Source organism: Eulemur rufifrons, chromosome 15, assembly GCF_041146395.1.
Source record: "Eulemur rufifrons isolate Redbay chromosome 15, OSU_ERuf_1, whole genome shotgun sequence".
In the NCBI taxonomy this organism is placed as follows: domain Eukaryota; kingdom Metazoa; phylum Chordata; class Mammalia; order Primates; family Lemuridae; genus Eulemur; species Eulemur rufifrons.
Window position 1 is genome coordinate 36,463,050 of NC_090997.1, and position 16,344 is coordinate 36,479,393.

At 38.0% G+C, this 16,344-nt stretch overlaps 1 protein-coding gene across 2 annotated transcripts in view; it reads right to left on the reverse strand.

Annotated features, from left to right (window-relative positions):
* Positions 1-5,447: 5,447 nt before the first annotated feature.
* IMPG1 (interphotoreceptor matrix proteoglycan 1) overlaps positions 5,448-16,344 on the reverse strand; it is a 127,711-nt gene continuing 116,814 nt past the window's right edge. For both annotated transcript variants that reach the window (XM_069488552.1, XM_069488551.1), the window contains 3 exons: positions 13,487-13,685; positions 7,355-7,427; positions 5,448-5,525 (listed from right to left, as the gene is read on the reverse strand). In XM_069488552.1, the coding sequence (XP_069344653.1) occupies positions 5,448-5,525; positions 7,355-7,427; positions 13,487-13,685 (350 nt within the window). The remainder of the gene's footprint in view (positions 5,526-7,354; positions 7,428-13,486; positions 13,686-16,344) is intronic.

Below are 16,344 nucleotides of genomic sequence, written 5' to 3' on the forward strand. Positions count from 1 at the left end.
TTTGATCAAATGTCAGCAGTTTTAAGCCTAATATTTATGACTTTCATCTTAGGAATTTAGAGACAAAAATACATCAAGGAGTTATGTTGGCATAACTCCTCGAGAGTCTTGTTTGTATACTAGAATAAAATTAGAAAGCAAAATTATTCTCTGCACATTTCCCCCCCAATTTTTAGAGACCCTAACCTTTAAAATGTAATTCCAGTGATTTTCTTTTCCTAGAAAGATTACCTCAGTTAGGAAAATATTTCCCAGCTGACTAGGTTTACTGTTTGAGAGCCACAGACACTGTCTTCATAATTGCTTCTTTCATGATGTTTGTCTTAATTCAGACATATTTATTTATTATAATACTGTGCAAATGATTTTCTTGTGTTAAAGAAATTAAATGGTCCTGTCTGTGCTATTAATTGAGAATGTGAATGTGATTATCTTTTGGAAGATGCATTACTGCATAGACTCTCCCACCCTTGAGTCATTTGGTCCCTGTGATTGGTGACAGAAGGTGTAGTATCTGAAATAAACAACCTGTTCTCTCTCTTCTATCTCTCGCCTTTAATTGGTGTTTTTATTTGTGCAGGATAGGAAATGATAAGCCTTGTTTCCTATCCAGTAGCAAGAAAATTTCTTGACCAAAATTTAGTAACCAAGTGGATTTTTAATGACTTATCCCTTTAGTACTGTTTTCAGAAATAGTTTTATGTATCTTTTAAATATGCTAATAGGCACTAGATGGAAAATTAATCAGAGATTAAAATTATTAAAACGAGAACTTAACACTTTGAAGAATTTGTAAGAAATATATCACAGCAAAGCATTGTTACAAGTCTTCAATTTTCAACTCTAATGGTTAATAAAATTATAGTTAATCTTAAGCCATTTTATTTCTAATTATGTCACACAGTTGTCCTAGAACTTATCTATTTAAAATAGTCTCTTGAGTTAATTTTGGCTACCAGGAGAACTGCCCTAATTCTGATAGACGTAGCGTAGCCTACATACAAGAGATGTGCATACACATAGACTCCCCTTTGCTGGAGAAACTTAGGACCCTGTCAGCGTTTTAAGGGAAACAGCAGAAATGGTGTTCTAAAAGATGTTGATGCAGCTGCCTTACCAGGTTCATGATCAAACATTCTAGGTTAAAACCATAGAAATCAAAAGTAAATTAATTCATCTTTTAATCATTTTAATTAAGATTTAAAATTAGAAGGTTAAGCCACTGTACTGTATATAAAGAACTAATCTTACTCAAGTTCCTTCCATAGTATATGCTTTGCAAAGGTAGGCATATGTAAAATATTAAAAATGAGAAGATAAAATGTTTTCATACTCAATTCAGTTATAATGTAATTCCTAATTCCGCTAACACAGTTGAGATTTGTGTGGTGAGCTATGCGTACTCATTGAGAAAAGGAAGTTTCTCTAATCCACATATGTTAAAACAATACTGAGTTTTCTTAGTTGTAAAGTTGGGGAGATGGCACCTTCTCAGAGGATTATACGAGGAAGAAATAAAATAATGCACGTAGCATCACAAGCCCACACAAAGACATTCTGTTGTTACATTCTGCTTCTACGCATTTTTATCGGTCATTCTTTCCGGTAACACAGTGAACCCTTTTGTTTTGCAAGAAACCAAGAAAAGATCATCTTAAGTGGAATATAGGTGGTATTTGTGGAAGCTTAGGGAATAGAAACCCACAGGCAAGAATAATAATGAATATTTATTATTTGTAGAGCTTTATTAATTGGATATTTCTAAAAAGGTATCTTCATTCACAGGTTATTACTATGGTTCTCAGGGAACCCAAATACATAGATCTTGGATTTCTTTACCTGAAATAGTTTAAGAGTACTTGGGATCAACAGAATAGTCATTGAATCAGTCAGCCAGTTAATGTGATGTTAGTGATCAACCTTTTATGGAAGAGATAACAGAGATCCAGAAAGGTCAAGTAAGTTAGTTCTAGACTGTGAGAAAGATATAAATGCCTTTGCTCCAATTATGTGTGGCCAAAAGACTCATAACGAACATGTTTTAGCAGCCTCCTGAGGATTTACAAGGAGTTGCCCCACTGTCATTTCCACATCTTCAGGTGTGACAGGTTTTCCCTATTTATCATTACCAATAATAACAAATATTAAGAGTTTTAAAATTTCTCCTAGAAGATAGACTCACAAGTGGGGAGGAGGGAGCAGAGGGTATCTGACAATGAGAATAAGGACAAATTGTGGGGAACCGTGGTAACAATAGGGAAGAGAAAAGCAGCAGTGGAAGAGACGAAAAGGTAGCGTGCTCCTGAGGACTCTGCACCCTCAGGATGAAACCACTGATAACATTTTAACACAGCAGTCCTAGGTCTTTGCTAAGTTTTAGAATGAATTATGGGTAACATAAGAGCAGAACCTATGGCTACTAAGACTTAGATCAAGGTACGCCTGGTGCATAAATTCTTAGCATACGGGGATCGCAGTATCACACTGGAAAAGGTCAGCAATAAGTAGACATTCTGTGCATAAGCCTCATGGAAAGTTAAAAATAGACTTTCAGAGGCAGAGCCTACCCCATGCCAGGACCACATCTTTGAATACAGTTAAGTTCAATTCAAGTCAATGTATTCTTTCCACATCATTAACCTAATACATGAAAGAAGTTTAGTTGTCTAAGAAGGTTCTCAAGAGATAATCAGGAGAAATTAATGCACTTTCAAAAGGAGAATCTTTCATCCTAATTTGTACAAATGCAGAATCTCACCTTTAAACCACAAATAGGCTTATTAACTGGCCCTTTTCTTTTCACTTTTAAAAATTCATTTAGTTGCAACTGTTACTTTTCCTCATTTCATTAAAAATGTATATCTAATGCTTTCCTAAAATACTGATGTACTGGAAATACAAATAAATGCTTTCTATGTAGAACTTCGCCTTGCATCTTGTGCTTTTAATAGAGTTATGGGGTGTCATGAATGAAGTTGTAAATGTTGTACTTGTTGGCCATGTCTCAGATGGAATAAGTTGGAGAAGTCTGGGATCCTGAAGCTTCTGCAAGGAACTCAAAGTGATTCAAATTTCTTTGAACTCTGGCCCCAGACTTCTATGTGATCTCTATCCAAGGAACAGGTAGGACTGTGTGTGAGCTGCTACTACTCATTTTGCCTAGATTAGAGGCAAACCAAATCTTGGCTGCCTTTCCCCAGCACTTACTGATCTGTTTTGAGAAGACACAGGATCTAAAAACCAGGGACCCAAAGAAGAGTCCTTCTCCCTAAGGCTTCGAACATAGCTGGTCTGTATAGCCTACTCCATACCCTTGTTTGGAACCTACCATGATCCTGGTGGATCTTCTGAGAGTGGAAGGAGACTCTGGCCATTTTATCTCATCAGCTTTTCTCTGGCTGATTGAAAAGACCAGTCCAAAAGATGGGTGATCTGAAGGGTGAGAGGCACTTAAACCACAAAAGGGGACCCCTCCCCACACAATATAGAGTTTCTACTTCTCTTTCCGCATCAAAAACTATATTCCCTATACTAGTTAGAGCACAACTGAAATGTAGGGAGTAATAGTGGTAAAGACTTCTCTTTCTTTTATTTTTTATTTATTTATTTATTTATTTATTTATTTTTGAGACAGAGTCTCACTCTGTTGCCCAGGCTAGAGTGCTGTGGCATCAGCCTAGCTCACAGCAACCTCAAACTCCTGGGCTCAACCAATCCTCCTGCCTCAGCGTCCCGAGTAGCTGGGACTACAGGCATGTGCCACCATGCCCGGCTAATTTTTGCTATATATTTTTAGTTGTCCAGCTAATTTCTTTCTATTTTTAGTAGAGATGGGGGGGGTCTCGCTCTTGCTCAGACTGGTCTCGAACTCCTGAGCTCAAACGATCCACCTGCCTCAGCCCTCCCAGAGTGCTAGGATTATAGGCATGAGCCACTGCGCCCGGCTGCCTTTTCTTTCTTCATGGAATCTTTTCATGTGCTTTTGGTTGGCCTGTCATGCTTCTATTAAGTTTGTTTTCCCTCTGGGAAGTTACAGGGATATGGAAATGGGTGGGCATACCTCCTGCCACCATTCTTTGTGCTGTGGCACCTTGTCATCATATTCCAGTTTGAAGTCCTTTTCTCATATTATAGATCTTCACTTTTGGGGAGGATTGAGATGGAAATGGTGACGGAAGCTACACATTTGTGAGACAACAGGAATGAATTTTCAAGAGTGTATGACCCTTCCCCATGTAGGATTACCACTTCCCAAAAAATTGTCTCTATTATTAGGAAACATTTTGTTTTTATTTTTGAAGATTACTGTTAAATGCTATCAGTGTTTACTATTTTGCTGTCTTCTGGCAACATTAAAATCTGCATGTTTAAAATCATTTATTGAATCCATAAAGCAAATCCAGGAAATAGTAAAACACAGACTCATTATAAATCTAAGAATATGGTGCTTTTATTTTATTGAAATTAAGGTTTACAAATATATTTGATAATGGAACAACTGAAAGAGACACAGAAGGATTCATTTTCATTAAGTAGCACATTAAAAGCTGACTGAACTGGGTTACATTGATTCCAATCTGGGTATACACACACCAGAGTTAGTGTGAGGAATTAGTCAGTGAACTTACTGTAGAAAGACACTGTGTAGAAAACAGGAATTGGTTATGTCATGTAGTACAACCTCACCTCCACCTCCCCACCCCCAATATAGTGTTTTCCTTTAAAATAGCTTTGTGTAGTAACAAGAAAAGCAAGATTTTTCACGGTATGTATATCTGAACCTCAGCTCCTCTTTCTTCTAGAGAATTATTCAAAAATGATTGGCAATGAAACAACCTACTGTGTAAGTAGTAATGGCTTATATAAAACTAGTGTGCTTAAAAACTGAAGTCTACAGAGTGTGTGTATAAATCAGACATTGTAGTGTGGGGCATATATACACTCACCACAGTGCTTACGTACTATGTTCATTCTTGGATTTACAGAGACTGGCATCTCCTTTCGTAAATAATCATCTTTTAAATGTACATTCTAGCATACGAAGAGCTTGCTTCTTGATATATTGTTAACCCCCAAAACAGTAAGTTGCACTTGTTACAAATGATCTGTGAGTAATATTTTAAGAGCAACTAGAAGCAAAACGGGTTTACTATCATTTTGACTAGCATCCAAGAATAGGCAAAATATGTTTCTCTGATTATGTCTGCAATTTTGATAATAAGCATCTTTTTCTTCAGAATGTATCAGTTATCAAGTGCACGACTCCTCTATACTTGAAACATGGTGTGTGCTGGTTCTCAGTGTTGACTGTACGCCTGGATTCTTATGACCAGTGAATATACCTGCCTCTGTTTGCAGAACATGGACAGAGTGGATACAATTTTCCTTGAGAAAGCAAATCATCTCTCTTGGGATAGCTTAAATGATCCTTTGTGCATTTTCAATTGTTAATTTCCTTCCCAATCTTGATGGTTTAATTCTTCATATCCCACAGTCAGTAATTCAGAATGTCTTTTCCTGGTTACCTAAAAAAGAAATAGTTTTAAGAACTTAAGAAATGCTACCCAAGGTCACACCAGTGGTTCACTCCAATATTACCTCCACTGGTGGAGGAAAGGATATGCTTGCCATTTAGAATATTTCCTTTGAAAGGCTGAAGATGCTCTCCAAATATTCTTAGCTTTATAACCTTCTAGAAATCTATTCCATCTCTCATTAAACCTATTTAGATTCTCAGGCTGACCCACCTCTTGGAGCAGGGGTGGCAAATAGTATGTGAATGAGTCACCTATTCCTTCCCAACCAGACATTATTAGTCTATTACAGCACTCTTCCTCATGGAACTCAAATGTGTCCTGAATCTCTCTCTCCGCAGCAATCTACATGGCCACATATAAGTAGCATTGGCACTTAATGTTTGTCATTCCTGCCATGAAGTAAGATGTAGTTCTTCAAGTTTACTTCCTACTGTGAAACTTATCACTTCCTTTTATTCATTTGAAATGTCCTTAGTTCTAGCTGGTACTTCAAGATTTAGCTGGTATTTCCTTCATCCTGGACATTTTATCAATGTCATATCCTGTGTCTTATTGTCATTTTATGGCCTTATTCTGAACTTTTTCTGTTCTTTTAATTTTCTTGGTTTCAAGAAATTAAAGTGGCACACATTCCAAATGTGTACTTAGATACATAAAATTATGATTCGCATTTGATGTGATTGCCCCAGTGTCCCTGATTGTATATTCATTGTGCTTTGAGGCATTTGTTTTCACCCAGCAGTATAGATCTGGCTGATTATCCATTGTTACCATCAAAGACTGCAATTTTTGAAAATAGTTACATTTAGGCTAAAAATCATCCAAGGCATTTTCCCCAAAGATATATATATATATATATATATATATATGTATATATATATATATAAAATATCTATGTAGGCTATATATAATCTGGTTAAAGACAAATCATTTTCCTTTGTAAAACAAAATTATTTTAGCAAAATTAGTGGATTAAATGAATATCTTAAAGGAGACATCTAGGACACCAGAAGAAACGTTTATCTGAAAATGAACTTTTAGGAATTTTTGAAGTTACTGCTTACAAATCATATTTCTTCTACATATTTTTCTACATATTTTTGGTTTAGCTGATTATTTTAAATCAAAAGATTTTAAAATTATATAAAATTCTTCAATGCCAGGACTATAAATTATTATTGTAAAATTTCAACCTTGTTGAAATGCATTTGATAAATTACATGTGTACTTTTACAAGAAAAGGTTGAGAATATCATAAAATATTGAGTTTGTTTTTTTTTTTTTTTTTGAGACAGGGTCTTAACTCTGTTGCCTGGGCTAGAATGCAGTGGCCTCATCATAGCTCACTGCAACTTAAAACTCCTGGGCTCAAGTGATCTTCCTGCCTCAGCCTCCCGAATAGTTGGGACTACAGGTGCATGTCACCAGGCCCGAATAATTTTTCTATTCTTCATAGAGATGGGGTCTCGCTCTTGCTCAGGCTGGTCTTGAACTACTGACCTTGAGTGATCCTCCTGCTTTGGCCTCCCAAAGTGCTAGGATTACAGGTGTGAGCCACCATGCCTGGCCTTGGATTGCTTTTGTTATTCTATTGTTTTGTCTACATATTTCAGTTAACACTAGCCTTCTGCATCTGCCCTTTCTGCATGAGGAAATATATATTTTTTCTCTCCTTAGTAAATTAAAAAGCCGGCAAATAAAGGAAAAGTGCTTTACTTATTTCTATTTAAAACAAGAGTCAAGTATAGAAATGTTTTAAATTTCCTTCAAAATTCAAATTCAGTAATTAAAACCAACATATAAAAGTATGAATTTACCTTGTTATTTTGTTGATGTTGGAATTTTTTAATACGGGTTTTGTACGCTTGATTTTTAGAGTGATTTGGTGACCTACAAAAGAAAGCAAAAATATGATACCTATTTCCTGGGCTTATCAACAGCTTTCTTCAATTTTAGTTTTGAAATTATGACAAGTGAAAACGGATAGCATATTTTTGCAGATGTCTTCCATTTGAGTTGGAGGAAGTATGCTTTCTGCATTCCCCTTGAGTTTTGCCTTTCAGTTGCGTTATTATTTCTTAGGCAGTGGTCTCAGAAGGATTGAAGGAAGCTCATGGGAAAGTTGAGGGGTAAGTTCATCTTGCAAAAAGTGGAGTTATTTTTCAAGTCAAGTTCTGAGTTGTGGTGGCTGAAAAACAACACTATAATAGCATCTTGTTCATAAACTGTAAAGCACAATAAGATATCAACCTTACTTCATTTAGTATATCTATTAAAAAGACAAAAGATAAATATTCATGAAGATGGAGAGAAAAGGGGACAGTGTGTAAACAGGGTTCATGGGAATGTAAATTAGTACAGCCATTATGGAAAACAGTATGTATGTTCTTCAAAAAATTCAACATAGAGCTACCATATATGATCCAGCAGTCCCACCACGGGTATATATCCAAAGGAAACGAAATCAGTACATCAAAGCGGTATCTGCACTCTCATGCATATTGCAACACTATTCATAATACTCAAGCTGTAGAATCAACCCAAGTGTCCATCAACAAATGAATGGATAAAGAAAATGTGTGATATATACACAGTGGAATACAATTCAGCCATAAAAATGAATGAAATCCTGTCATTTGCGACAACATAGATGAACCTGGAAAACACTATGTTAAGTGAAATTAGCCCAGACTCAGAAAGACACATACCACACTCATATGTGGAGTCTAAAAAGTTGATCTCTTAGAAATAGAAAATAGAATAGCAGTTACCACAGACTGGGGATAGGATGGTGGGGGCAGGGGGGAATGGGGAGAGATTGGTCAATGGGTACAAAGTTACAATTAGGTAGGAAGATTAAGTTCTGGTGTCATCTCCTACAGTAGGGTGACTATAGTTTACAATAATGTGTATTTCAAAATAGCTAGAAGAGAGGATTTTGAATGTTCTCACTGGAAAGAAATAAATATTTGAGGTAACATATTCTAAATTACCCTGATTTTTATCATTACACAATGTATACATGTATCAAAACATCACATTGTACCCCATAAATATGTTCAGTATGTGTCAATTAAATTTTTTTAAAAATTAAAATGTATTTTTAAATTTGATGTATATTATTTCCAGACTTTTCTTTCTTTCTTTTTTTTTTTTTTTTTTTTTTTTTGAGACAGAGTCTCACTCTGTTGCCCAGGCTAGAGTGCCGTGGTGTCAGCCTAGCTCACAGCAACCTCAAACTCCTGGGCTTAAGCGATCCTACTGCCTCAGCCTCCCAAGTGGCTGGGACTACAGGCACATACCACCATGCCCAGCTAATTTTTTCTATGTATATTTTTTTAGTTGGCCAGATAATTTCTTTCTATTTTTAGTAGAGACGGGGTCTCGCCCTTGCTCAGGCTGGTCTCACACTCCTGACCTTGAGCGATCCACCCGCCTGGGCCTCCCAGAGTGCTAGGATTACAGGCGTGAGCCACCGCGCCCAGCCTATTTCCAGACTTTTCTACATAGATGTTTTATAATTTCTGTTGATAAGTGTATACACATTTTGCACTTCATGTTTTTCCTCTTTACATTATAAAATGGGTCTAATATTTGGGGGATACCTTCCTATACATGTTCCCTTATCAGTAGACTGTTTTCTTTCTCCCAACATTCTGTCTTATTTTAGTTTCAGGGAAAGGGGGAAGGAGGGAAAATCCTATCTCAGTCCCAGTGCTTGACGGGAAGAAGGCAGGGGAGAGGGGAGAGAGGGATAGTTGAAGGAGGTTGAGGAACAAGTTTCTTTTTTCTCCCTCCCACCCGCTAAGGCAGCATTTTGGTTCCTATATTCGTCCTGTTTGGGAGATACGGAGGCTCTGAGACGACAGGGGAAGGCGCAGATAGCTGGGATCAGAGCTCAGAGGTCACAGGTGAGGGGACTATGGGACTAGAAACTTTCCAAAGAACCTGGTGAGGCCTGGAAAGCCACACTCCCTCTATATTCCAAGGGAACTGTGTTGCTGAAAGTGATTGCTCAAATTATTAATCAGATGAAGTTTAAAGAACTGGATTAGACTATATTAAACTCCAACCCCACCGCAACCTCCCAAGGGAATTAGTTAATAGTCATCTGCAGGGAAAAAATGGACCCACTTTCCCCATCTAGGTTAGCACGTAAGTGACCTCGTGACCTGTAGTTATAACAAGTCCTTCCATGTTATTAAAATATCCTCATAAATGTCACTTTGTACGATCATTTAATCTGGCCCCTATATGTAGAAATGATTTTCATTATTATCAATAACGTCACAGAGAACACATTAGGGCTATTAAGTTAAAGGACAAAAGTGTAAATTTTTAGATCTGAAGAGGAAAAGTCATAAATAATTTACTGTTAGATCTAGATTTGCATTTTTTGTGTATGTGTAATGATAATTGTGATTAATAAAAGTCAAACTCATTACACCAAAAAGACAAGTTCCAAGTAAGTTCCTGGTACAACAGAATCTATGTATAGAACATCTAAAATGGAGGAAAATGAAAAACATATGAAGTATAGTCATAAATATTGAACGGAGGAAAAGAATAGAATGAAAATGTAATGAACGACAATGACTTCACAGCAGAACGGCAAATAACTGAATCAGCTGAAGCTGCTCTTTGTGTGTCAGTGGACTAATCTCAGTAAGGCACTTGCCCTCACTATCATTTTCCCATCTCCTCACTTGCAGGCAGAGTAACAGAAATGCAGCCAAGTATATGGTGCTTTAGAGAATGCTGTTTTCAAAGTTACAACACTTAGTGTTGCAACAGATTTGCTTCTGAGTTTAGGTTTAAGTGCCAGGGAGGGAATCTCAGTTTTTCCTCACTGGGCTGCCCTTTGTTGATATAAACAGCTCCAATACGCTAGTAGCTAAATAGTTGACACTGAGGGGTATCTAATTTATTCCTTCCGTAAACTCATGAATTTATTCCCATTATCCCCATTATATAAAGGAGAAATTTGAAGCTTAAAGCCGGGGTAGGGAAATATGGCTCAAAGTCACACCTGGTTAGGGGCAGAGCTCTAACTTGAACTTGGGTCTAATTTAAAGCCTCTAATTTTAACTGGTGTCTAATCTATGGTTAATTACGTTTTAAGTTATCAGCTGATCCTCATATAAGCAAAGTGTCATCACAAATGATGGCTTCTTGTGAGGAACTGAAATAACTGATTGGAGAGGGATCCCAGAGGGACCTTCAGAGCACCACCGAGCTCCTGTTTCTTCTCCACCGAGAGTGTCTGAAGTATTATAGCTCCTGGGGGCAACAGGGGTTTGTCCTCATCCTGAGGGTATCAGGGCTTAACACTTAACATATAAAAAAGAACATTTAGTCAGGCAATTGAAAAGGGCAGAATTGGGGTGGTATGGGGATTTCTCTGTTTCCCCTGAAAAGCAACTGAGAATCTTCCCTTCACTTGCCCACTTCCCTCCCTTCCTCCCTTCTCTCCTACCTTCCTTCCTAGTCTCCACTGATTGTTTACAGTCAGTTACAGATCCAACTCCTTGTACTACTCTTCCCCCTTCTCACTGCTGCACTTGACTAGTCTAAAGAAAACCGTTAAAAAATTACGCAAATGATATGTGAACATATTCTCTTTATTAAAAAACCTGGACCCAATTCCACTCCTTTCCATTGTTAACTGGAATGACAGTTATGTGTATCTATTATTTCACATGTTTACTATGTATTTACTTACATATTAGACTGAACCATACAAAACTGCCCATATTTGATGATTTGTGACTGACAAAATGTCAATGCCATATGGTCGAACCTAATATAAGTACATAGTTTTTTATTAATTTATTACATACACAGGATCTATTATATTGCAATTTGCTTTCTCACTTAATGTGTCTTGTTTCCCCTCCCATGGCAGCTGCAGTAGAGCTGTATTATTGCTTCTAGCTACTGTGTTCCATAGTAATATTAATATATTACACTCTAGATTATTTAACTATTCCCCTATTGACGGGCTATACAATTGTTTCATGATTCAAAGGAGTGATGCTGTGAAGATTTTTGTGCACGTATCTTAGTGCACAGGTGCAACTGTTTTTATAGGAATAATTGTCTAAAAGTAGAGTACCTCAGTCAAATTTAAAATTTTATTCTATAGATATTAACAAATTTCTCTTGAAAAAAGTCTTTTCCAATTTGTGCATCCACCAGAAATGCTTGATAGAATAGTTTTCCTCTGTGTTATCCACACTGAATATCATCAACCTTCTTTTGCCAAACTCTCAAGCAACAAATGTTATCTCCTTATTGATTTTGAGTTTCCCCGAGTTATAGTGAGATTGAGCATATCTACATCTTGTTGATCATTTGGGTTTCTTCTATGAATTGCACCTCTGTATCTTTTGCTCATTTTAGTATTAGGATATTTGTCTTTACTGAAACATAGGCACTGTTATTATTATAGATGTTCATCCTTTGTCAATAATATAGGTTGTATTTTATAGAAACCTTCCTGTTCCCTGTTTGTTCATAAGGCCACCTACACCCTGAAGTCTGGTTTGTGAATAGAAAGCAAATTATATATTGCCTCCTTTGCCTCCTTCTAAAGAACTTCTCTTGGTTGGGTGTGGCTCATGCTGTAATCCTAGCATCTGGGAGGCCAAGGCAAGAGGATTGCTTGAGGCCAGAAGTTCAAGACCAGCCTGGGCAAGATCAAGCCCCCGTCTCTACAAAAAATAGAAAAATTAGCTGGTCATGGTGGCACGTGCCTGTAGTCCCAGCTACTCAGGAGGGTGAGGCAGGAGAATTGCTTGAGCCCAGGAGTTTGAGGTTGCAGTGAGCTATGATAAGACCACTGCACTCTAGCCCAGGTGACAGAGCTAGACTCTGTCAAAAAAAAAAAAACTCTTAACCTATCTGTGTCTGGAAATGAAGAATTGATTAAACACATCATAACACATCTAGAGAATGGACTAATATGTAATCATTAAAAATGATACTACAGAAAATATTTCATGACATGAGGAAATGTTCAAAGCAGAAAAAGCTGACTATAAAACAAGAAGTTGGTCTGATTCTATTGTGCTTTAGAAAATTCTATATAAATCAATTCTGTATAAACATGGACACCAAAAGATAATAGTTAATGTGATGAATTGAACAGGATTTTTTTCTTTCTTTCTCATAATCTATATTTTCTAGCTTTCTTATGATGAAAGCTATTATGTTTGCAAACAGGTGAAAAAAATCAAATTTTATTCTCTCCCCATTAAGGTAGTAGACCAAGTATTCTGTCTCTTTTTTTGGAAGCAGAGTCTCACTCTGTTGCCCGGACTAGAGTGCCGTGGCATCAGCCTAGCTCACAGCAACCTCAAGCTCCTGGGCTCAAGCAATCCTCCTGCCTCAGCCTCCCGAGTAGCTAGGACGACTACAGGCATGTGCCACCATGCCTGGCTAATTTTTTTCTACATATTTTTAGTTGTCCGGTTAATTTCTTTCTGTTTTTTAGTAGAGACAGGGTCTCACTCTTGCTCAGGCTGGTCTCGAACTCCTGAGCTCAGACCATCTGCCTGTCTCGGCCTCTCAGAGGGCTAGGATTACAGGCCTGAGCCACCGCGCCCGGCTATATGCTGTCTTTGAAAGCTGATATGGGTTCATTCTTCCTCTCCTGTTGTTCTTAAGGAAATGCTGCTGAAAAGCCTAGAGCAGGCTCTCAAAGTGTGGTCCTTGGGCCTGCAGCATCAGCCTCACCTGAGCCCTACCCAGACCTACTGAATCAGAGACAGAGCATAGCAGGGCCCAGCTATGTTGTTTTAGCAAGCCCTCTTCTGGATGATTCTGATGCTCACTGAAGTTTGAGAACCACGGTTTTAAAGAACCATATGAATTTATTCTAATGATCGTTTCTCGGAAGTACAAGTAATGACCTTTTTGGGTCTGTGAAGTCAGTGTGCTTGACCTACCTGCATGGAGCTCCCTTTCCCTGGATGACCTCGCATTCCTCTGTGCCAGGGGCACAAAGGCCTGGGTCCAGGCCATCTCGGTGCCCCTGGCTCTCATACCCCGGTCTGCAGCGACACTCCGCTTCCTCAGTCCGCTCATTCTTTACACACTGGGCAAATTCACCACAGGCCAAGAATTTGCAGGGATCTGCTTGATCAGCTGTAAGAGATGGGGCAGATTTTAATGAGTGCATGGACATCTAAGCAGTGAAACTCGCAGCTGTCAAAGGCAAGACACCAGGTACATCTACCATCGCCCCATTTTGGAGTAGGTTATACGGTAGTAATATCAGACAGAAGAGAAAAGAGAATGACACTCTGTATCTTTGAAAAAAAAAAAAAAATGGGTGTATAGACACAGGTGATATATTTAGTTCTAAATGCAATTATGTGCAAACTTTAGTGTTCCTCACAATCACCTGGAGGCCTTGTTAAAACAGACTCCTGAGCCACACCCTCGGAGTTCCTGATGCAGGAGGAATGGGGTCTGAGAATTTATATTTCTAAAGAGATTCTAGGTGATGCTGATGCATCTGATACAGGAAACCATTTTGATAACCATAGCATTAGAGAATTAAATTATTTTTGTTTGTTGGTTTTTTTTTTAAGTAAGCATTTATAAAGTAGGAAAGTAGTCAGTCATTTATGTGGACAGTATTGAGAACTCAGAATGATTTCCTAATTAAAAAAAAAGTAAATTCCTCTTAGTCTGTTGCTAAGATCCTAATGTTAGAGATTCATTCTCTTATATTAACTGTTTCTTCCCTATTAAAAAGTACCTTCTCTTCTTTCTTGTCATTAATTTTTCTATTTTATTCTGTCTTAATCCTACAGGGTTGTCTCAAATTCTTTGGGAAGTAGATCAGAAATCAAGAAAATCTCAGAATATTTAGCTCTGGAAGGCCAGTGGCCCCTGTCTGCCCTTCCTTGTCCTTGTCGAGCTGAGCACATTCAGCTCTCAGCAGAGAAACAAATGGCTGGAGTCCCCAAGTGCTAATGGCAGAACCAGCACAGTCCTCTTGTCATCAGACCATTGTTCTTTCTGCCCTGGGGTGGTTTCCTGTTTAATCACATCAGCCATTTACACTTCAGATTGATCTTTTAATAAGCATCTATTATGTGCAAGGAACTAGAGAATAGCCAACCATATATAAGACCATTTTTTCTAAGAAGTTTAGGGGAAGTAAGATATGTATACAGATAATTCTATATAAGAAGCCCGATAACTTGTCCAGTACAAGAGCTCTAAATAAGTTCTAAAGAAGATAAATTTAGAGAAGAGATCATGGAGGGGATTGCTTTGAACTGAGCATTTAAAGTGGGTTGCATTTGTACATGCGAAGACTGGGCAAAGCATTCCAACTGCGGACAGCAGCGTGAGCAGAAGCACAGAGGTGGGAAAACAACAGAAATATGAGGCAGGAACAGGGGAAACCCAGTTAGGAAGGAGCAGAGACTTGTGGGTGGGAAGGAAGGGAACTAAGTAAGACTGGAAAGGTAAGTTAAAGCCAATATCTGAATGCCATGCTAAGGAATTTGGACTTTACAGGCAGGTGGGAGCCACAGAGGATTTTTGAGCAAAGGAAGGGTATGATCAGAATTGTGCTTTAGAAGATATGTAAATAGAACTTAGAATTTTTAGAAATAGGATGACTTCAGAGATCATCTGTTCTAATATTTCCCTAGTGGGAACATTTGCTGAACTCTAATTCAGCACGATTGAATAAGTTTTATAATAAAAAGTTCAGTAGCTAAATATGTTTTTAAAAACACTGTGTGAAATAAATATAACAGGTTTCTTCTCTCTCTTTCCCTTGCCCTCTTTCTCCCTCCAACCGCATCCTCTTCTCTTTCTACTTTTAAACCTTTTAGGGTCATTAATACACTAATGTCTATTGTGAATCTTCAAGCAGAGAAAGTAGTCAGCTGCTTTGCTAAATATACTGACCACAGAAACTTGTGTGTGAGGATGGGTGGAATTTCAAGGAACCACTTTGTTCACTGTTCTGATCCAGCGCCTCCTTGTGGTGGAAGATGGTAAAGTGAGGGAGGTCGGTGGGACCAGTGCAAATGTTTGGCCACGAGCAGGTCCTTGAAAAATACATTTTGGGGTCTCTCAGCAAGGTAGGTCTGCCAAAATACAACTTATGTGAAATTGTATTTTCTGCCACTTGTGGATCCCTTTTGGACAATCAGGCCTGGATAATGTGAACTGGCTTTCCCCGCCTCACAGTTCCCAAAGCTGGCATGTTAGTTAAGGGATCCTTGTCACTGTTTAGGAAATAACTCAAATTCTCATTGACAACCCAGGTGATTTCACGTCCAGGGCCTGGTTTAGTAAATAACAGCTGTCAGCAAGTTTACACTGAGAACTGTAGTCTTGAAAACCGAAGCTGAGAGGGAATAGTCAGAGGTTCCATTTCCTTTTCCCTGCAATGGAGAAATATATTTAACTTGGAAAGCTGATGAATGCACAGATTCTGCGGCTCTGAGGAGGAATAGGAAATATGTGATAACCAAAAGAGTTTCTCCATGAAAGTATATATTTATATTTTACCATAATTTCCTTTAGTCCAGCCAGGAATAGTCTATGCATCAGTAAAGCTGCATAGTACACAGTAAGACATCGTTGGAGAAATGAATTTATCCAAATTTGGGGGTCCTGAATTATGTATATTTGAAGAATAAATGCAACCAGCTAATGAAATACTTGCTTTCCCCATGTTATTTATTTAGGACCAGTCTACAGAGAAGCAGGAAACTTTAAACCACTGAGCTTACGTTTTGTTTGCTGTCTATGACTTCATGGGTTACTAAGA